Below are 23,793 nucleotides of genomic sequence, written 5' to 3' on the forward strand. Positions count from 1 at the left end.
AGGAAAAAGTGGCAGGGACAGAGATAACCTCTAGGGTTGGAGAAAGAAGGTGGTTGGCCTCAGGATAATTCAGTCTGGGAACCCCTTCCCTGTACTCTCTGAATCTCCCTATATACTCCCTCCGGTTTCCTCCAATTTTTAAAATAACTCTAGTCCTTCAGGGCCTTCTGGGAAATGACTAGGTCTAAAATGAATTCTCTATCCCCCCAACAAGAGCAACAGCAATACAAGATAACCAACTTCACAAGTAGTCTGGGAAATAGAAATTAGAATAGCAATAAAGTAGCTTGGAAGCATTTTAAACAGAGGGAGGATGAAATAGAATTCTTTCTGAAGGAATAAAAAATTTTACTGCTGTGTTCCCTGGGTATATCTTCAGACTAAACGATTAAGATTTCAGATTAAAAAAAATAAAACAACACTACAACAAGTATTGGTATTTTGGTGCTTAAAAAAAATAACATGAGATATTGGAACACCAAAACCAATGATGTACTTACCAAGACCCTGTTAGGGGACACATCCCGCAAGAGGAGACAGATATACCAGGTTTCCAGAGCCCCACACCTCCACACCTCATAGTCTCCAATTCGTTCCCCTCATCTGTATTTCTTGCTGGCACCAAGCAGTCTCCTGGCAGCATGTTGGCCCCCTGTTGATCCACCTCCCCAGGATGTGTACTGGTCATGCTAAACCAAGGATTCTGTCCAAGTGACAGAAATTAATGGTTTGACAACATTTTGAGTGTTTTGGCCCCTAAAACTGAAGCTCGCCCGCAAACTGGCAAATTAATCTTGTGAGCATAGGCAGACTGACCATAAAGCTAATAAAGATTAAGTTTTAGGGTCCCTTCCAAAAGCCTAGAAGGGGACCAAGCAATGTGTTTGCATGGTTATATACTTTGTAAAATTTGCAAAACTGGGATATTCTAAACACAATTGCTTCTTCTCTGTTATACTTTCCTTTACATCTGGTGGCTGGGGGATAGCCATGGGCATTTGGAGTCAGTTGAAGTGGAGATCCATTTAGGTTGGATTTAGGTTGAAATATTTATATGGTTTGCAGTCATTTCTGTGCACAGCTGGGTTACTGCTAGCCATTGTGGTATAGGAGGGGCTTACAAGCGTGCCCCTACTGTCCATCAGTATTGTGACAAAGGTGCAGGGCCAATGGGCAGAATCACAGTATGAAATTATGCTACAGCTCCCAGCGTGGGAAGTGTGTGGGTCATGGAGGAGAAACAAGGTGTGAAATGCACAAAGCTAGAAGCTGGTCCGTGTCAATGGATGGTATACAGTGAGTGGGAGATTTGGTTTGTATTGGTGCCTAGTCAAAACAGAAGTATAGGGGCAGGGGAAAAACAAAAACAAAAAACCAAACCAAAACAGAAGTATATTCATATGAGGAATATATTCAATAATAAAGCATACACAATTATACACACACCAACATTTTAATTTTGTCTTTATTGAGACAAAGATTTAGGTGCAGGTGGTTTATTTGGGAAGCATCCAAGAAAGCAGGAATGAGGGACCAATGAGTGATAGAAGGCAGGAGGAGGCACCATCGAAGGCATCATTGCCATGAACATAGGGGATGATTCTGTCCCTGAGAAGCACACTGAATGCCTCCCAAACTGACCACTAAAGGAAGATGCTGATGCATTTATTCACGGTTTCCTGGGACCGCTGGGGTAGACCTGCCCCACATCTCTGGGCTCTGTCAAGCAAGTTTTGAGGGCAGAATGTGGGAAGATGTGCTCATGTGAGGTGGGATGCTGGCAGTGTGATGTGGGTCTCGATATACACCCACTGACTCCTGAATCCATGGCTGCATCAGATACGGGCAAGGGAGGTGACACAACAATGAGAATGGTGTGCAATAGAATTTACGAGAATTCCTGTGCTTATATGGATGCAAAACTTTAACAATACTTGAACAATACTACAAATAGGGAGTGTGACTGTAACAGATCCTACTCAAAAGAAATTGGATAAAGGTCTTCCCAATGTGACAATTCTAAAAGTTTACATGACTTTACCAATAATGAATTGTGGAGCTGCAAGAAACTCTTCTAAATTATCAGTTAAAAGCAAGGTATTTCACTTTTCTGTCCTTTCTTTAGACAATGATATCACCAAATCATTGTTCTGGGAAAAGACGATGAGATTGTGCAGCCAAAGAAAGTAAGAAAACATTTTAAAGAAAGAAAAATTGTCACATTTTTCAATCATCTGGATTTTAAACAAATTTGTAATTTGTTGTGATTTCTTTTCTCATTCTAAATAAACATTCAAGTCGGTAACTAATTTTGTGTTTATAGTCTTGTGCTCTGATGTGAGAGTCCTTGGCAGCCAGCCACAGCCTCCCTAGGGGCAGTACCCACTTGCTGGCCATCTTGAAGAAGCAGCAACAGAGCAAGGACAAGTCCTGGCACACCAAGACCCGGGGTAAGTTGCCGAGCACTGCTGGACTTCTCATTTGTTTTTAGAACAATTAGCTGTGAAATGGCACACTCTCTTGTTTGGAATGGCATCCAAAACACTTTATTAAAGGTTACTTGAAAGGTCAATTGGAGGGAACTGATCCTTGAAACACACAGAATCACGCTGTCATTTAGATACACTCCAAAATCAGAGAAAATCACTTTTCAAAGTTGCTGCTGGAGGAACCAATGAGTCTGTCAAATGGCAGCCCTATAACATTTGTTGAATGAATTTACCCAAGTTTTTGCCTCACTGAGCTTTCCAGGAATGCATATCCTGAAGGCACTCAGTGGCCCCCTTGATCTCCAAACACCTGTTCAATCTGAGGGTTGAATGGATTCTCCTTTCCCAGAACCTGGGGCCAATGAAGTTCCACTTTCTTCCACAAGCGATCTGCCAACAGCAGCAAAGCCACCTGCAAGAGAGAACCCAAAGGAGGAATAAAAGGAAAATTACCACAAAATAAATAATTTAGCAGCAGGATTTATTGTATTCTTTGTATGGTGGGCAGACTCTAGAATGGTCCCCATGATGCCTACATTTGTGTCTTTGTATGATCCTCTTACCTTGATGTGGGTGGGACCTATCACTTGGTTCTAAACATGGGATATGGATGTCACTTCAGTGATTGTGTAACATTGTCTAAGACTCTGCTTTGCTAGCAGTCTTGCTTGGGAGACTCTCCTTGTGGGATTGATGAAGTAAGAAGGCTCGTCAGGAAGTCCACACGGCAAGGGGTTGACATCCAGCAAGAAGCTGGGTCCTCAGTCCTACATCCACAAGGAAATGAATGAATTCTGCCAACAACCCAAGTTATTCTGAAGTCAATTCTTCCTCAGGTGAGTCTCTGGATGAGGACGTGGCCCGGATGACACACCTGGATGTTAGCCTTGTGAGATCCTGAGCAGAGGAGCCAGTTAAACTGTGCCAGCACTCTGACCCACAGAAACTGTGAGTTCTGGATTGTTTTGAGCTGCTACCTTTGAGGTGATTTTTCATTTAGTAACAGACAGCAGGTGCACATTTTCATTTGTCTGTGGGCAGCTAATACCGACTGCAGGCCTCAGTCTTGGTTGGATCTTGGGATGGATCCTTCCTTCAAGGAACTCCAGTCTAGGGAGGGAACCAGACATGCAAAATGACACCACCAAACCCACAGGGGGTGCTGTGAGAGGCTGGAAGGGGAGGAGGTGCCAACTCTGCTGCGGGGGGCAGGGAAGGGGGGGCAGGTCCTCTCTGAGGAGGGTGATGGCGGAGCTGAATTTTCAAGGGAAGTTCACCAAGATGGATTATGTGGGAAACATCGCACCTGGTGGAGGACACAACGTGTGTAAAGACAGATGGTGTGGGAGAGAATGGCATGGTGGGCAACTCTGGGGGTCTGGGAGATGAGGCTGCACGGTCACTGGGTTGAAGCAGGCTGTGAGCACGAAGAGTGTGGCTGGGGTGCCAGGGTGAACAATGATTGGCTTAATGCACAACAGGCCTGTCTCTGGCTTTCCCAGCTTAATGCCCACTCTCAGGTTGCTTTGTTTTACAGCAGGTCTCCCTTCACTCGTGATGTTAGCAGGATCCATTCTTGGTTGTCCAATCCTCTGGCTTGTCATTAACATGCTTGCGATGAGGAGTCTTTCTCTGCAGATAATGCCTTATTTAGCAAATGGGGCCTGGCCAGGCATTGAGGTCCTAGGTGGCTACATCTCCAAAGGGTTTTTTAATACTGAAAGATAAATGTGATTGCTGAAGACCTTAGGGGGGCACACATTATTCATGGCAGATGCTCAGGGATGTCCCCAACTTTACTCAGAAGCATGTGGACTTTGTCTCCAAAGGGCAGGTCCCGTTCACCATTCCTATAGGCAGGGCCTCCAGCTCCCCATGTGATGTTTGGCAGCCCCCTTCTACTCTCTGGGCTGCAATTCTCTCACTTGCAAAATGAGCGGACTAGAGCAAACGGTCTAAAGACCTTTCTGGGTCTAAATGGTGTGTAAGGTTTTAGCAGTTGTTAGAAAAAACTAGAACTGGCTTAGTTGCTACATTAAATAGCCCCAGTATTTTAATACATTCCTGAGCCTTTTGAGGTACACCCGAAATTCTATTTATCCAGCAATGTAATCTTGATCATATCCATGTGGTGTCTAATAGAAACTCACCCTACCCACCCACCACATATACACATACCACATACACACCCCTAACACCACACACATCACATCACACCACACACACCATATCCACCCTCTTCCTCCACATCACAGACACACACACACACACACACACACACACACACACACACCCCTCTACACTCATACCACCCCTCCCCCTAGGCTAACTGTCAAGCCAGCAGATTCCTGGGAAGGGGGTGATCATCTCTCACACACTAAGCAATCAGTGTCTTCGAAGCTCTTGTGGCTGTTTTTCCTGCTATTTCTCAACGAAGGAGGCTGCTGCCATGTCTGTGAAAGATCACTGCTTCTTCTTTTATGTTTCTTGCCTTTCTACTTGGTACACCTAAGCTGTCTTCTTAACAATTATGTGAAACCAAGGCATTTGTGGTTATTTATTTCCCAATCTAAATTAATAGAGGAGGAGATGGGGTGAGGATACGAAAAGGAAAGTTAAAAGGAAGGAGATCAGCTTTCAGCATGTGGTAACTGTTTGGTTTGAAAGCAATTAGTTGGCTGTCACTCTAATGGAGATGAAAATATTTATGAATGTGCACTGCTAATATATTGGGTCTAAAGTGAGAGTGGCATGGCTATTATTAAACTAGAGACTTGTGATAAAATGACCCACTATAATCATTCACTCATGTGACAAACATTTACTGAGCGCCTACCATGGGCTTCTCTTATAACCAACCTCCTATTATAACTCCCATGATGCACAGGGCAAGGCACAGTCACCCTCTACCCTCATTACTCCAACTTAGCCATTCCTTGAACATGAACCTTCTTCTGTGCTTCCCTAGTCATAGTTTAAAATAGTAAAGCAATACCTATTCACTGGAGAAAAATTTAAAGACAATTAGGCAGAAAGAGAAAACAATAAAAGTCATCTGTAATTATAATAGAGGTAGCCAATGTTAACAGTGGGTGTAGAGCCTTGCACGTGCACAGACATACACACACAAATTGAATCCTTCTGTAAATATCATTTTATAATCTGCTCTTTCTGAGGTATAATTTACACACAGTAAAATTAACTTCCTGTGATAAACAGCTTCATGAGTGTTGACAAATGCATACACTTGAATAATCGCCCCCACAATCTGTAATCTTCTTTTATTTACTTTTCTTTATATTACAAACATATTTCTGTGTCACTAAAGGTAGATCTACATCATTGTTTTTATTCAGTGCACAGTACTCCATCACATGGGTGCAAGATAATTTACTTCACCGGTGGAGACTTTTGTCACTTATCTCCCTAACATTTGTCCTCAGGACAACGGACAGGGACAGCCTCCTCCTGCCAGCATACACAACCTCTGCAGCACGGAAGGGGTTCAGAGACTGCCTTGCTCAGTAACCCTACCAAACACATGCATGGGATGAAATCTGGTCTAGCAGAAGGCTAGCTAATAGGAGGTTGTAGTTAAGTGGGATTTTCTGGTTAACGGAGGTAGGCCCTTCAGAGTCTCTTCCTTTGCAGTTGACTCAGCTGCCTGCGTGCTCTTGCAAGGCCCCAGTTGCAGTGAGTCCAGATAGCTGCCGCGTGGGTGGTGCTGCTCTGGCCCACACACCACTGCCAACTTCAGCAGGTGTGCCCCTTCCTCTGGCTAAGCCCACATCTGAGGAGCACCGGTGCTTTTTTTGCAGGCACACCTGCAGCCTCAGTGCTTTTGTGGGATATTGCCACACACCTGTCCGCCTGCTGCTACTGCTGTTTAGGCGCCCTCATGCTACCAAATCCATGTGGTGGTCAGGGGTCCACCGCAAAGGCTCCTCTTTGAGGTTTTCATGAAAGGAGCAGCAAAGCAGGGTGACTTAACGCCCCAATGTCCTATGTGAGTTTTGCAAAACAGGTCTTTCAGTTTTTATCTGTAGCCCCAGAATCTCTCAGGATTGAGGTGTGAGTCCAGAGAGAGGAGGATGGGAGGAAACTGGTGTAGTTTCTTGATTGGATTCTTGCTATTAGCCACCGTATGGCTTTTAGAATCTCTCTCCCTTCTGATGACAGTTTTTAAATTGAGCCACACTTCTTTGCTCAACCACATTTATACTCATGCTGAGTTCCTCTCCAGGAGAGCCTCTGGTCCTCCAAGCAAACATAACTGTGTGGGGTCCACCCCACAAGTTCATGAGACACATCTGGACACAGCAGAAGCCCAGCAGTGGTCACTGCTGCACATAATCCAGGATTCTTTCACGTGCCTGTTTCATAAACTAATTTCATGTATTTTGCTACAAAAATAGACCTCTTTAGTAAGACAACTATAAAATCAAACCCTAAACAGTAACTACCTTTTTGCAATATTTAAAAGAAGAAATGCAATTCAAAGCAAGATTGCACAGGTTTTACCAAAAGCTTATCATCCCTGATCCCTTTTAAGTTGAACCCTGGCTAAATTTAACTCTGGGGTTTTATGAGACCAAAGTTAAAAATGCACTCTGAATTTATTTTTCCTGTAGGAAGAACATTTCTGGGCTATTTTGGTAAGATTGCTTTTTAAACGCCTGCAGGGAAGTCCTAACTAACCACAGGGAAGGCATGGCTTTGCTTCTCGGGGCTCTTAATCTGCCCACAAACACAGTCTATTGGACCTGGTTACCTTTGGTCCCAATTAATTTTAAATTTGTAAACTGACAACATGACAATGATGTAAGATGGATTTAAACACTGACATCTAAGGAAAAAGGTAAAGTCCCGGCTCTAGCCCCTCTGTGCTGACTCAGTGTGTCATTCCAGAAACACTGCTACTAGCTGGCTTCATGTAGAAAGCAAAGTGAAGAGATATGCTCCCTGGTGCCTAGGCAGGGCTAGCCTAAAATGACTGGGTTTGAGGGTTCCCTGGCCCAGAAGGCCCTCCTCTCCACCCTACCCACTGCCAACATTGCTTCCTTCTTAGAGGAACTCCACAAGTCTGCTCAGGACTTTGGGTTCCCAGGGGCTTACATGCTGAGATAAACAAACCCCTGCAGACTATTAACATTTAATAACTAATTATATATATATATATATATATATATATATATATATATATATATATATAAACCAAGTATATATATAATGCAAAACCAATCCTTTGATTATTTATCTTATGTCTGACTCTAGTACTGTACAAGGTCCAGGGCTCAAGAGAAGGTAGAGATGATGTCATGGAAAGTTTATTGCTTGCAACGAGAAGTTTAGGAGGATGGTTTGAGTTGCTGTTGGCTTTATGAGAGCAGAGGGCTGTGCTGGGCAAAGCTGCTAAGGCAGGAGAGGTCAGGTATGTTTAGCTGAGTGGTCTCAGAGTAGTCAAGGAATCTGGACTTGATGTATGTCTGTGGCTCTTTCATCATTTTTTATTTACTATTGTCTGGTTTTAGGCAGAGATCTCCTAAGTGTCTCTTCAGAGGCTTAACTTCGCAGATATTTTAAAAAGTGTTTATTTGAACTGGTAGAATTGTTGCCGCTTCTACAGGCCACAGACCTGGGTCTTGGGTCTTTGCAATATCATTTCTTTTATAAGTCAGGCTTCCTTTGCATTTTGTCAGCAGTTTGGCTGCCATTTTCCCCTCTTCACTACATCTTCTCTTGCTGGAGGCAATGGGCAATGGCCACAATTTGATCCCATGGCCCAATCCACCGTTGAGAGTGCTTCCAGTTCTCAACTAGATGCCGGTGATTTCCAAACCTGTGTCCCCTAGCTGGGCCCCTGTCCTGACATCAGAACCCATCAATTTGATCTAATGCTGATTTAGACAATTCCATCTGGATTTTGTGCAGGCACCCCGATTTCAGAATGCTCAAATCTGCCCCTTCTTCTTTGGGGTTCCTTGACTTGGTATTTTTCATTTCTGTTCATCCAAATGCCCAATCCTGTGAGTCATCTCCTTCCTACCCACCAAACCCCATCAACCGTCATGCCCAGCATTATAACCTTCTATGTCTCCCCCTCATACTAAAGAAGTTATTTTTTAAATTTCTGGTTCTACATTTGGGGAGTGAGATGAAAAGATAAAGCAGTTCTCAGTCTATATTGGGAGTTTTCCTTTGCCTGGTTATTTCCATCAAAATATAAGCAAAGATGGTGGATGTAATTTGGTTAAAAAATTATAATGTATCAATCATAACACAACTCATGTTTGTACTTAAACTTGTCTTCCTAAGAAAATTGGAGAAGTTGAGTCAATAGTGGTTAGACACTTCCGCTGCTTCTCTAGCAGAATTTTAGGAAGAATAGGCCAATAAGATAAAGCCTGTTCCCCCTTTGGTGGTTAAGGGACCAGGGCCAGCTGTTTTTGCTTGGATAGGAATTGGTGGGACGGCATTTGAACAAGTCCTGAGTCTACTCCTTTGGTTGGTATTCTGTCCATGCCATTAGCATGAGGTCCTTAGACCAACATTGCCCATCTTGCTCTTTTAAGATGGAAAAGATGTGGACTCCCATAGCTGACCATGTTTTGTGGACCATGTGCTTGTGTGTGTGTGTGTGTGGGTGTGTGTGTGTGTGTGGCAATTTTAAGTGTTAGTTTTTAAACTATTAACATAAGGATCCTTTTAGATCCATTAACACTGCCTCTGCTGTAAGGTGCTTCATTGGGAGGGGAGTTTGCAGGTTCATCCAGAGGCTCTTCTTCAAGGCCTCAAGTCACAAGTCTATCCTGATGTGCTCGCATCTGCAGCTCCCACCCAGACCCCTTCCTGAGCTCTAAGCTTGTATATTATCTGCCAAAAGGACATCCTCATTTTGGATGTCCTGTAGGCTCCCTAAGTCCAACATGTGACAAACTCCTCAAACCACTCCATCCTGTGTGTTCTTTACCTCAGTGAGCAACAGAATCATCTATCCAATCTCTCAAGTCATAAAAAGTGTTACACTAAGCATCTCTTTCTCTTTCACCCTCACATCCAATAAACGACCATGTTCTGTGGACTCAACTGTGAATGAAACTCCAATACAAACCTTTCTCTTTCTGCCTATTCCTCCTGGGCCATCACCTCTCACACACAGAAGCTTCCTCCAGATGGTCTCCCTCCCTCTAGCGGGGCCCTACTGCACCATTCTCCAGGATGCTACCACAAGTCTGGTTATTTTTCTTTCTTGCTTAAAAACCTTCAGTGGCTCCCTCTTCCCCACAGGAAAAAGGTCAAATCCCATACAGGCGTTACATAATCTGGTCTCTGAATACTTCTCTTGATTCCTCTCTCTTAATCCCCCTCCCATACTCTATGTTCTGGCCTCACTGAGGCACTTTTACTTCCTCCAACATGCCCTGTTTGTTTTTTTTTTTTTTTCATTCAGGTCTTGGCCAGTGCATTTCCTCTGCTCAGAACACTTTGTGCAGACCCTCCCTCTTCTTTGCACTTGACTAGCTCTTGGTCTTAGCTCTGAGTGGGCGCCTCTGAAAACTCTTCCAAACACCCCTCTCTCCCATCCCATCCCTCACAGTGCTCCCATTATACCGGGCTTGCACAAATGGAAGCATCAACCACTTTCTATTTAATTATCTGTTCACTTGTCATTCTTTCCCTCTATACTATAATCTCCTTAGATGGCAGGGGCAGTTTCTCATTCACTCTTAAATTCTTACTGTGTTTGATATGGGGTGGGCACTCAATAAACATTTTTGGATGGCACGTTGCAGTCTGGACTCTTCGGTTCAATATACATGATGAATAGGCAGGTTTTCATCATGGTGCCCACTTGCAATGTGGCTCCACCATGCCATCATCCACTACCAGCATGTGAACAAATCTCTCAGGAATAACATACAATTATGGCACATACCGATTTTCAGTTTTATTTTTATTCATTTATATATTTATCTATCTCTTTATTTATTTATTTATTTATTTATTTATTTATTTATTTTGAAGTAGGCTTCACGTCCGACGTGGGGCTGGAAGTCACAACCTTGAGATCAAGAGTTGCATACTTTACTAACTGAGCCTACCAGGTGCCCCCCCGATTTTCAGCTTTTGACCCTGTTCTCAATAATTAGTTATAGGCAAAACTGTTTGAGTGCAAGATAAAGCCTTAATCTGACACACTTTGAACCCTAATATTATTTTAAGTGTCAGGGACAGGATGGTCTTTTGATGGATCAGATAAATAGGTCCAGAAGGGTAAAACAAAGCTATTTTTGACCCTCTGCTTTTTAGTCTGTTCCTAATTAACTCCTTCTATATTTCTTTATGTCCTCAATTCTCTACAGAATCAGAAAGGTAAAATTCTGTGACTTGTGGGAATAACAAGAACCACTACCTAATTATTGCCACAAAGAAAGTCTCCATATTAAAAATTACTCTATAACGAAAGTCATCATTTCTGTGGGGAGAAGAAATCTAGTATTTAGCCAATTCCTAGGCAATAATTCTGTTGGATCAGTTCATCCAAATGAGACACAGGAAAATTAGATATTCTGAGGTGGATTACTTAGATTTATTTATTTATTTATTTTTGGTTGTTGAAAACAGGGAGATGGGTATTTAAATGCTTACTTTAAATTTTCCCAGCATTTGTGGGACCCAACTGTATATTCATCTGTCAGTGGAGCGGCACTTTTTTGTTTTTCCCAATGAGGCAGTTCTTTTTTTTTTTTTTTAATTTTTTTAACGTTTATTTTTGAGACAGAGAGAGACAGAGCATGAACGGGGGAGGAGCAGAGAGAGAGGGAGACACAGAATCGGAAGCAGGCTCCAGGCTCTGGGCCATCAGCCCAGAGCCTGACGCAGGGCTCGAACTCACGGACCGTGAGATCGTGACCTGAGCTGAAGTCGGACACTCAACCGACTGAGCCACCCAGGCGCCCCCCAATGAGGCAGTTCTTAGCCCTGTCCGTAGGTGCTCCCTGGAGCCTACAGTGCATTTCATTCAAGCTCCTGAGGGGATGGTCAGCTCTCCCTGTGGCCCAGCTGACCACCGAGACAGGAGCCATGAGGTAAGCACACCAGGATGCTTCTCTGGTTTAGACCCTTGTCACTGCCACACCATACTCACCAAAGGCTAGGCCAGAAAGACTACAGTTGCAAAGGATTGCCAGCTTTCAAAATTTGAAAAGTGACAGAATTACCCCCATACTTATTCATTTGTTTTTTAAAGGAAGAAACATCATGAGCAAGTCTAGTATGTATAACAGATAAAAGTGGAGCTTCCCTTGTTGAAGTTCGGATAAAGGAGAGCATGAGGTAGGAAGGGACAGAGTCCCTCCAGCTCCCCTTGCTCTGGGAAGAGGCCAGAGTAGAACTACTTTCTAGAATTATACCTTGGAATCCTAGATAAAAAACAGCTCTTACTGCAGGATATTGCTAAGGACACTGTTCTCCTCTCATTCAGTGTCCTTTCTGGAAAGATCCATAGAAGAGATTTCTCATAGGTCTCTCTTCCAGGAATCCTTGTGATTGTTTTCGAGTATGTGATTTATTTATTTATTTATTTATTTATTTACGTATGTATGTATGTATGTATGTATGTATTTATCTGTTTATTTATTTTAATGGGGGCCATGACTTATGCCTCTTTTTACATCAGTCCCTAGACCACACAGCTGATTTTGTAGGCTCTCACCAGCAGTTTCTCAGGACCACCCTGCACACATTTTATGAACTGTAGACATTAAGTGAGGAAGCCAGGTATCATTTCTATCTTATTGGCTTTTTACTCTGATTTTCACTTTATTTTACTGAATCTTCTGTTTTACACATGTGAATACATTACCTCAAATTCTTTCTGGAACAAAATGGGATAATGATAAACATAGATGCATAACTATATTTTAAATATAACCCAAGATATAGCCTTCAGCCACTGCTGTGTGATTGCACTTACCTCATTGGGGTGGAATCCATCGACTGGTTCAATGAGCTGCCAGGGCTCCCCGCCTCTCTTCTGCCACTCCTCTGTCACTGCAGGGCACACACACAACCAGAGGATTAACTGCATGCTTCTATGAGTGACCAAGTGACTGCCATCGATGTTAGAGAGCAAGGACCAAGTGGAAAATGTCAGAGCTGCCCACCACCCCTGGGGAGATGCTTACTCAATTGTGGCTGCTCTGGGCTATTATCTCTGTCTGGAGGCTTTCTGAATGGAAATGATCTTCCCATTGTATGGTCTTCTTCTTTTTCCTAACTCAGGAAGAAAATGTGTGGGGGTATTAGGTGAAGATGGTTTGTGCAGTGAAGAGGGTGGTGAGAAAAGGTGAGCTCTGAAATATTCAACATCAATGTAAATTCACCTCATTTCTCAGTGGGTGAGTATTGCAAGAAAAGGAGGGAAAATTAAACATTTTGTTAACATCTCTTTATGTAGGCTGCCATTTCCAGATACTGCCTGTGTATGTCAAGCAATCACCATTAAAAGTCATATAGTTTGCCAGAAATATAATTACATAAAATTATCTCAACATCACATTTAGAGTGAGTATGGCAACAGAGGAAATATTATGAGCCCCAAAGTGATGAAAAGCAATAAAACTGCCCTTCAACAGGAGTAAGAGACCAAGAATGTCAGTTGCTCCAAGGCAACAGCACCATTAACTCTACAGTGTAATACTACACAGCCAGGAAGAACTCCTCAAGGAAATTCCAAGTCCCTAGAGAGCCTCCAGAAATAAATATTTGAAATGTACTGCTCCCAGCATCACCAATACCCTCACTTCCTTGCTGTCCAGAGAGGGGAGCAAGACATAGATTTTCCAGTTCTTCCCCCTCCACCTGACAAAGACTCAAGAGCAGGGATGTGCGCTCTCTTCGTTCCCCCATGCCCCTCATCTCACCCCAAGGGAAGGAATGAAAATTCTACTGGAAGCTTTGACTGGGCAAGTGAAGCTTGTTCCAGAGCTGAATCAGTACATTGCTGTTTTTTGTAATTAGTCCTAATATCACAGTGTGCCACCCCTGCTTGCTATCCAATCCCTGTACTCTGAGGGGCTGAAAATACTGCTGCTCTTCTCAGAGCTCAGGGAAAAATTCCTGCTGGTGGTTTGAATCCCTAGACACAGGATCACCTATTTCTGTTGCCTTCTTTCCTGGCAAAATGGCCGCCCTTGAGCCTTTCCTTCATATTTTGCATCTGGATTTAATTGGGAGTCAGCGACAACATATTCCTTCCTTCCAGGAAACATATTCCTGCTGCTGCACAAGTCCCCATCCCTCACCACTACGAGGGAGTCCAACTTTAGAAGAACTGGCTTAGCATATAGAATAATCCAGTAAGTGTTAAAATAAATGCCACAGGTTACCAAGGCTACGATCAGACTATTAAGAGTGAAAACCATTGCTTTCTCACATGATTATTGTGTCTGCAAGGGTTACCAGTCATTGCACATCTGCAGACATCAGTTTTATAACACTTAAAGGGAGAATCGATAACTCACAGGCAAGAGACTAAGGTTTTACCTGTGTTGTGCCCAGTGTTAGACAGAGTGACCCTTTTACATTTGTTTATCTCAGGGGGAAATTTTACTTTCTTAGAATAAATGCAACACCAGAGAGTGGTCTTATTTCTTCTCTGATTTTAGAGGTGGAGGTCCAAGCAGGGGCAGCATGGGAAGGTGGTCTGTTTTCCTCTTACTTGGGACCATAATTAAAAATAGGTAAACAAATTGCTATTTGTTCAGAAGACCCGAATGAAGCCTCTTAAATGATCATGAATGATCTCTCAGGATTTGGTGCATAACGTATTTTCTGTATCTGCAAAGTCAAAGTAACTCTGCTAATGACCAGCTTTTCAAAGATACAATAGAAATCAATGAGGAAGAGTCACAAAACACTTGATAGCATCTTGATGAACAGTAACACTAGTAGATATTTAAAACAAGAAATTGAGCTCTGGTCAGTACCGTGAAGTCATTGGTTGTTTTACAAACATACACATGGGAAGAACTAAGAACCCAGTTTACTCCAATTGAGTTGTCTTGGAAACTGAGGGCAGGTGGTATATTTAAGCTGTCGGTGTAAAAATGGCCTTGTCGGCCAAGCAGCATTTTCCTTCCTCTGTTTGGGAGGTGTGGTACAGACAAAGAAAAAGGACATCACCTGCTCAAGCTGGCATTTTCTGAAGGAAGGAAAAATTGCTTCCTCTGTTTAGCTTATAACCAGTGAGAGAATGAGTCAGCAAGAGACAAAAAAGAGTCTTTGGAGATGAGCAATAGCCTTTCACGGTGGGACTGAGGCTGTCAGAGTGGAGAACAGATAGGTCTCATGCCTGCCCTCAAAACACAGGGACCCTCAGTTGCAATTTGCTCTGCCACAGGGTGTGGACATGTAAATTTTGTAGGAAAAAAATGAGGATATTTGTGATGCAACAGTCAGCTCAAATACAGCACTGAAAGAAGCGGGGAGATTTTCTTGTGACCATTAAGACTGCCGGTTTATTTTGGGATGAGCACTGGGTGTTGTATGGAAACCAATTTGACAATAAACTTCATATATTGAAAAAAATAACTGAGAACAAACTGAGGGTTGATGGGGGGTGGGAGGGAGGGGAGGGTGGGTGATGGGTATTGAGGAGGGCACCTTTTGGGATGAGCGCTGGGTGTTGTATGGAAACCAATTTGACAATAAACTTCATATATTGAAAAAAAAAAAAGACTGCCGGTTTAATATGTGGCTATGCAATTTTTGGGTCTGGTAACAGAAGACCGCAGTGCCAATGAGATACATTCTACCACAGCTTCCTCTAGGGAACTCAAAGTGATCTACAGGTATGAGTGGTGATGGGAGTTGGGTTGGATGTTGGAAGAGAACCAACATTTAGTCTCCTTCTATAATAAGCCTTAGAAGAATGTACTAGGTGCTTGGCATACATTGATGGCAGTGGTGGCGGGAGACTAACAGAGTTCTCAGTACATAGCAGAGTTGGCTCTGTGTTCACATAGCAGCCCCCCTCCCCAGCTTAGTTCTTGCTACCTTACACAAAAGGAGACAAAGCAGACTGGTTATTTAATTTACTCAAGGTTGGTTACACAGTCATTCTGTGTCTGAGCTGGGCTAGGGGCACAGTTCTACCTGGGCTCTTTCTATCATAGCACATTGCAGCTACAGGATTTCTGGGACGGTGAGCTGCCCAGGTGTGGCGGTTACCACGGGGATGCATCTGGGAGTGGATGATCCCTCTGCTGTATCAGATGTTCACTGGGGGGCAGATCCCAGGCCACCATTTCCTCTGCCTGCACCATCCCTCCACTGTGCCCGCTAACTTCACACGGAGAAGCCAAAGAAGGCCCTCGACCAAAACTGGGTCTTCAGATTTATTTTTCATAAGTGCCTCTCAGGAAATTCCTGAAACTGTTGATGAGAGTTGCCAAGCAAGGGCAAATGCCAAGGAGGTTTCTCAGTAATAACCTACTGCCATTTTGGTTTAGAATGCTCAGTTCAGTTTAACTGAGCGTTTTGCTTCTTTGATGCATTTATTGTTGCTGTGAGGACAAGAATGGGCTGATGAACCTCACCTTCAAGCCTGTTAGGTCACCAGTGGAAAGCTGGTAGTACTAAGTCAAGGGTAAAGCTCTTCTCTCTGTATCCTTCATGAAGATAAGGACTGTTTTGTTTTTCTGACAGCTGTATCCCTAGCACCTACACGGTACATAGTAGGACTTAGGAAAAATCGGATGACTAACTAAATCTTAATCTTGTAGTATTATAGAGCCCCATTTATTAAATTTTAACATGCATATGGTTCATCTGTAGATTATGTTAAAAGGCAAAATTCCAGTGAGGTAGGTCCTAATTAAAAGTGGGGCCTGGGAGCCCTGCATTTGTAGCTAGAGCCCAGGAGGTGTGGATGCTGCTCATTCTGAACCACACATTGAGTAGCAAGGGTGTGAGGGAACCGTGCTCTTTCCTGGGCACTGACTATGTGTGTACCAGGCACAGCACTTAGGAGAATTACACATTTGTTTCATATAATCATCACAAAGATCTGTTATGAAGATATGGTACCCCCAGTTCCAGGTCTGGAAAGGAGAGTTTAGACATGTTCAGGGAACTGCCTACATTCCCAAAGACAATAAACGACAGAGCTAGGGATTACTTTGGAAAATGAAAAGTCCCATGTGAATGTTAGACATTATTATATTTTTAATAACTTTATCTATATTCAAGGTTGATGATCATCAAAGATCACTTGGTGGTGCATTTGTTTACACCAGGAATTCATTAATGAGTCCTTAGCTCTGCATTTTAATGAGAGGTTATTTATCAAAATGTCTCTCCCCATGAGAGAATTATGTATCACCCGGGCAGGAAATCTAGTTAAGGGAGATCAGTCCTGTTGAAAAGATGTTCAGACTTGAAGTGTTAGAGTGTGCAATGCAGTACTTGTCAGCTAATGTAAAATTTGATAATTCATGATGGCCATCTGCTTCATCCCAGATGCTGGGGCTGGGGTTGTTGGTGGTGGGGAGATGGAGATTATAAACTCTGGATGAGACACCTTCCATCATTTGCATACACTGTAAAGCTTTCCATTAGCATCATCTCAGCTGGCAGTCAATCAACAGGAGGTTTTTCTCTTGTATAACAAGTGCTTAGCAATGAAAACGAGGCTGAGAGGAATAAAGTCAATAAATAACCATTTTTCAGAGTCAAGATGTAAAGGATAAATCAGTAGCTCCGATAATCATGCCTATTTTTTGCATGGCCGTCCATCAGTGACCCCAGTGTCTGGACAGAATGCTAGGAAAGAAGCAGTGATATTCTTTCCAGAAAGCTGGGATATGGATTGTCCACTTTACCACAAGCAAATCTGAGGTCCCTTCCTTAAAGACTCTGGTGTGGTGTCTGGGAGTCTGCACTGCTATTGAGTCTGTAGGTAATTTCATGTGCATCTGGGAGGCACCGCCTTTCCCTCTTTCCTGCCACACTCATCTTTAGGTAAGCAAGGCATTGGTAAACAGGCAAGAATGAGTTAGGTGATTCCACTGATCTGCTGGCTCCTGGCCCAAATTTGTTTCCCACTGGTCATTGGCTCTGTTGCTTCAGGAATTCTAAAACGATGCTGAAATGAATAGGTGATGGTAAACTTCCACTCTCCCAGAGAGGGTCTCACACTTCACCTTTCTCTAATACTCAGAGCTATTAGTATGTCAGAACATACAGGAGCCTCCCCACCCAACCTACTGCCTGTTGCCTTACAAACACTTTGCCCAGTCAGGCTCTAAACTGTAGCTGCTACTTCTGTCTTGTGCCAACACCTCCTTCCAGCAAAACTTACCTTCTTGGAAGTCAAAATCTGCATAGAAAAGATCGAAGTTCGTAAATTTCTGGCTGGTTGCAATATTTTTCAGTGTATTGGAGAGTTGTTTTGCTCTCTGAATACAAAGGAAACAGGGAGAATTCTGTAAAGCCTACACTTCAGTGAGACAATTCAGGCAGAACAAAGAAATTGATAATCATCACCCTCACTCCAAGCCCTCAGCAGTGGGTTGCTCTGCACATTACAGTCTAGTCATGTACAAGTGGCTAACAAAGACACAAAACTGTTAAGATTCATTAGGAATAAATCAGTGAAAATTAAAGTAATAAGATACCACTTCTTTCCCATGGGATTGGCAAAGAAAAGATGAATAATCATGATAATACAGAATATTGCCATGGGAGAGGTGACTGAGAATGTCAATTCGTTTAAACTTTCCAGAGAGCAATTTGGAAATAGGGATCAAACCCTTAAACCTGGCATACACTTTGACCCAATAATTTTTCTAAGAATTTGTCTGAAGGAAATAGACAGGGTATAGAAAAAAATATATACACACACAGGTTCATCACAATGCTATTTTTCATATTGAAAAATTGGAAACAACCTATATGTCCAACACTAAGGTGAGAAATAAATCATGGTATATTCATATATTGTATACTTTAAAATGATTATAAAATTATGATGTGGAGAATAACTTATGAATGTTAGAAGGCACAAAACAATATGTGTATTCTGATACTATGTAGGCAAAACCCCCAAAATATCTATGAAGGTAATATTGGAAAAACATACATACATATTGACTTTGGGTAGTGGAATTTGGGGTCATTTGTGTTGATATTCTTTGTGCTTTTTTACATTCTCCAAGTTTTTTTAATTGAAATATACTTCTTTTGCAAAAAAAAACAATAAATCTCTTACAAAGAGATTATTCACCATCAGTGAAAGAAGTGTATGAATCATGGCTTCCATCAGAGAAGAGAGGAAAGCAATCGAGTACCTGGTCCTCGTGTACCTTGGGAGAACACCAGTCATACATGGGCCTATCCTTGCTCACTTCTATTTCTACAAATACGCCTAAGACCAGCTTCGAAAGGGGTGTATGTGTGTACATGCATGCACAAGAGAGGCAGGCACACACAGAGACAGTGACCGAGAGACACAGCAAGAGCCAAAGACCCAGACCGAGGCAGAAAGAGAGAGACAGGGCACCCCACATTCTCTCGACTTCTCAAGAACCCTAGAAGTTGACATTTTTATTCATCAGTTTGGAGGCCATTGCCCCGCCCAAATCCCATTCCCAGCAGAAATGCTGCAGTAAACACCAGGAAGGAATAATCAAAGATGGCATCAAAAGACCTACTACAGTCCTACCTCTGAAGTGAGATTCCGGAGTGTCTTGTTGGAGGACATCCAGCTGTGGCAGGGGCTAACCTGAGAGTAAGAAAACACCACTTTGATGACAGTGGAACAAGGCCTGTAACAGGGAATGTGGCCTTGGAACAGGTCAGTGTGGGCTCACCTGGAGACAGTTCAGGAAAGAGTAGAAATGTGCATAGGTCACATCCTTATTCAGCTGACCTGGAAGACAGAGAGGTCTGGTGTGTTGTACATATTCAAATCTAGCAGCCAATGAAACACACTTGTGGGTGACCATGTCTCTCCTGCAGAAGGGCAGCACTGCCAGGGACCTTCCCCGATTTTTCATTCAGCATTGCTCTTGAAGAACACCTGTGCATTCTTTCTTTCTGAGCGCCCTACAAATTCAGACTGAGTTGGGGAGTGGCCCTAGGGACTTTACTCCCATCTCGATCTTCTGGAGTGACTAGGGCAGGCCCTGAAAGGCCTGACCTTATTTGGAACCTAGGTAGAAGGATACAAAGGTACCATACAGACTGAAACGCCACTGACACAGGACTTGTGGAGTGGTGGCTTTCTCCTGGCAATGATATGAGATGCTAAGTTCCCCTGGGGCACAGGGAGCATTCAAGATGGTAGTTGATCAAACCCTTCTTTTCAACTTTATGTAACCCAATTATCTGCCCAATTATCCCATGCTAAGGACCTTCCAGGACATTCTGTGTGTCTTAAGTTCTGACCATGCACTGTCCTGCAGTTTATTAGACTGAAAGCCTACAAAAGAGCTTGGTGGCCATCGGATGGGAAAGGACAGTACATCATATCCCTTCACAGCCCAGTGCATACCTTATTTGAGCCCTAATTAGTAGATATACCCTACATTTATTTTTTGGTGCAGGTTAAAGAGGTACATAAGAATAAAGATGGGGGTGCCTGGCTAAGTCAGTGAGAAGAGCATGCAGTTCTTGACCTCAGGGTTGTGAGTTTGAACCCCACATTGGGTGTAGGCATTACTAAAAGAAATAAAATAAAACTTAAAAAAAAAGAATGAAAGTGTTAAGTGCTATATGTGAGTTCATCCAGAGTCTTTCCAAACATCAGTTACAGGCCCAGAATCTGTGGGGGTTATTTCTTCTCTCTCCCCACATACCTCCCCTCTCTCCCCACCCCCACCTCCCAGCCTATCCACCCACAGAGGCAATTTGACTTTCATGCTGAGGCTGAGACACGAAACCCAGGCCCTCCCAGATCTCAGGGCTGAATAACTGATGTCTCATCCATTAACACTTCTCTCCCGCTTGAAAAAATAAAGGAAAATAATAGGACCTATCTCGGAGTGAAGAGAAAGATTGAAGGTGATGGAACACAGTCTTATTTTTCACTTATACCTCAGATCGGTTAGACTGAAAGATAGATTCAATTTTCTTGTCATAGAGGAAAAATATATTCTCTCTGTGTGGGTGAGTGAATCCAAGACTGGAAAACCACAGGCTTATTACCACCATTAAAGTCACAATGACACGCCAGGCCTCCTCTCTTCTCCAAAGGTGCCTGCATCTTCATATTTTAGATAAATCCCAAGCCACTGGCTTCTGTCTTTGCTTTCATTTTCTGCTCAACATGGAGCCCTGAGCTCCTGTCTTTCTCCAAGATCCTGCTTTCTACCACTGAGGCTTCTTTTCCTCTATTGTGTGTGTGTGTGTGTGTGTGTGTGTGTGTGTGTGTTGTAATTTGTCTTTGTGGGGGCACCTGGGTGGCTCAGTTGGTTAAGCTTCCGGCTCTTGATTCTGGCTCAGGTCATGATCTCAGGGTTTATGAGGTTGAGCCCTCTGTCACTGCAGAGCCTGCTGGAGATTCTCTCCCTCCCCTCCCCCGCACTCTCACACACTCTCATTCTCACAATAAATAAACTTAAAAGAAGTGTCATTTGCCTTTCTGTATGTGTTCCCATCTGTCTTAGCCTAGACAGCTGCAGTGACTGACACCTCCAATCTCCACTCCCCATCCTCTATCCTCTGTGTCCCAGTGACTTGGCTCTTGCCCCCTGCTGGTACTACCTCTGAGTAGTAGTACTACCTCTGCAGCCTTCCCTCTGCCATCTTGTTTTTTGTTGTTGTTGTTGTTGTTGTTGGGCTGGGGCTTTGTAATAAACCTTAGGTAGCTTAGCTGGGGCCCTGTCAACCTGCTTGGCCCTGATGAGTCCCCTCTCCCTGAGAAGTGGCCTCTCTCTCTTTCCCTTGTCCAATGGCTGAAGCCTTTTTAACCTGGGGGTGATGGCACCTAAGGCCTGACTATAAGTAAAGTTCTTGCACCTTCCCCTTTCCCACCTGGATTACTCTGCTATCCAGAGGGTCCAGAGATTGTCCTTCTCCTGGATATTGGGAACTCATCTGCTGACTCTCCTTGAGGGGTTAAGTCTTGACATAGCCTTGTTCCATTCTGGCTTACTCTTCCCTCCCTGCTGTCCTACTGCTGAGGTCCCAGCACACCTGAGCATGAGACCACAAGATGTGTCTTTCTAGGTCTTCTCCCAATCCCTGTCCTTCCCCCCCCCCCCCATTTTCTTGCTTTTCTGGCACTAATTTTAATTAGACAAGTCAATATAGGAAAAATCCTTAGGTGAGTAGGTGGGTCTGTTGAATAGGATAAAGGCATTCTAGCTGTACTTGGGGGAGGTAACTGGGAAAGATGTAATGAGTTGGTTTCCCTTCTCTCTGGGATTTCTGCTGTGGAAGGTAGGGTGACTCTGGGCTGGCCATGTGGAAGGTCAGTTGGGAGTGCTTGTGATAGGCTTGTGGTTTAAAGAAAGGGAAGCGGGGAAGTAGTTCTTTTCTCCACTTATTGGTGCTGTCAGTTCACTCTTTCTTTTTAGGTATTAGTTTTTATCTCTGTAATTTTAATGGTATTTTTGTAGATTGAGGAGCCTCGTATAAAGAGTGATCCTACCTACGTGTCATACCTATAAAGAGGCAGTGTCTGCAACATCCTGTTTAGAAAGTGAATCTGGTGAAGAAAGCTGGTCAAGAATGCCAGGACAGGGGCGCCTGGGTGGCGCAGTCGGTTAAGCGTCCGACTTCAGCCAGGTCACGATCTCGCGGTCTGCGAGTTCGAGCCCCACATCAGGCTCTGGGCTGATGGCTCAGAGCCTGGAGCCTGTTTCCGAGATTCTGTGTCTCCCTCTCTCTCTGCCCCTCCCCCGTTCATGCTCTGTCTCTCTCTGTCCCAAAAATGAATAAACGTTGAAAAAAAAAAAAAAAAGACCAAGGCTGCTTGGTAAAAAAAAAAAAAAAAAAAATGCCAGGACAGGGGCAAGAGGACTAGAATTATCAGGGCTGAGGAACTACCAGTGTGTGTGTGTGTGTGTGTGTGTGTGTGTGTGTGTGTGTAAGGGGTGGGGAGCCTGTGGACTGGCATCCAAAGATTAAAGGGCATGTTTTACCCCTACTGCCTAGAGTAGCAGCTTGTGTCTCAGTCATTTGTCAGTTCTTTAGGGCAGAGTCTTTGGCATTTACTCAATGCTAGGACCATAATTGAAATTTTAGGCACCATACCAACAAAGATCAGCTACACCTCCATGAAGTACCATCTGAATGTATAAAACCTTAGTAAAACCACATGAAATCAGACAGGGAGTAAGCCAGTAATAAAACAAGAGGCATACTACAAGGTATTTTAGAATATATTAGGTTTCAAGTTTAAGAATAATTGGGACAAAATTAAGCTGTTGTTGATGTTTTGTGGCAGAGGTCTTTCAAGGAAGGCCTACTTACAGGCTTATTTGTAGCCAGAAATCCTGAACTTTTTGATTATATAGTCTAATCCTTCAGGTAGCTCTCAGCCTATGACTTGTACCAGTGTCATTGACACAAGGTGATTTCACTGTCAGGATCTATATTGTATTTTCCCCAATGGAGTTTTCTTTTCTCTCTCTTTTGAGGACAAGGGCTCCATTTTAGTATCGTCTTTACCTCCAAAGGTATCTCTGACATATTTATGGAAAGATTGCCTTTCTCATAGACTGTGCCCGAGAGGACTTATCCCTGGTCAAACTTGAAAAGATCTATGTAAGTAGAATCCTAATGTGTGAGATTTACTTTCTGGTGATTCTTCAAAAAGCCTATGCATCTTGCTAGGAATTTTAATTGCTGGTAAGGATTGTGGGGCTGTCACAGACATTGGCATTGAGGCATTGACTGGGTAGTGACTCAAATAGGGCTAAAAGATGCTAAGAGGGATTTATTACCCCCTTCTCCTTGGCAGGAGTGAGCTAGGAATCTATTCTTGCCCTAGGCCTCCATTACCTGCCGATCTGATGTTGTAGCATTGAAACTTTTCCTAGGTGAATGGTCAGGCTGAGTTCCTACCTGTCCTACTGAGGCAGCAGAGAATGTATCACTGACCCAGGGGTTCTCCTTGACCCCTTCTGCTTCCTGACAGCAGGCAGCCAGATGTAGGGTTTGAAATCATGAACTGTGAGATCACGACAGCCGAAGTCAGAGACTTATCCGACTGAGCCACCTGTGCACCCCCTGACCTCTTTCTTGATCCTTAATGGGTGGCTACAGTCAAGTCTAGAGAGTATCCTCATTGTGT

General features: G+C 43.4%; 1 protein-coding gene across 3 annotated transcripts in view; it reads right to left on the reverse strand.

Annotated features, from left to right (window-relative positions):
* Nucleotides 1-1,447: 1,447 nt before the first annotated feature.
* Nucleotides 1,448-23,793, reverse strand: part of AOAH (acyloxyacyl hydrolase) — a 168,599-nt gene continuing 146,253 nt past the window's right edge. For all 3 annotated transcript variants that reach the window (XM_045495320.1, XM_045495321.1, XM_045495319.1), the window contains exons 18-22: nucleotides 19,364-19,422; nucleotides 19,216-19,275; nucleotides 17,854-17,950; nucleotides 12,466-12,542; nucleotides 1,448-2,901 (exon numbers count right to left, since the gene is read on the reverse strand). In XM_045495320.1, coding sequence (XP_045351276.1) covers nucleotides 2,773-2,901; nucleotides 12,466-12,542; nucleotides 17,854-17,950; nucleotides 19,216-19,275; nucleotides 19,364-19,422 — 422 coding nt within the window. In that variant the 3' untranslated portion in view covers nucleotides 1,448-2,772. The remainder of the gene's footprint in view (nucleotides 2,902-12,465; nucleotides 12,543-17,853; nucleotides 17,951-19,215; nucleotides 19,276-19,363; nucleotides 19,423-23,793) is intronic.

Source organism: Leopardus geoffroyi, chromosome A2, assembly GCF_018350155.1.
Source record: "Leopardus geoffroyi isolate Oge1 chromosome A2, O.geoffroyi_Oge1_pat1.0, whole genome shotgun sequence".
NCBI classification, from domain to species: Eukaryota; Metazoa; Chordata; class Mammalia; order Carnivora; family Felidae; genus Leopardus; species Leopardus geoffroyi.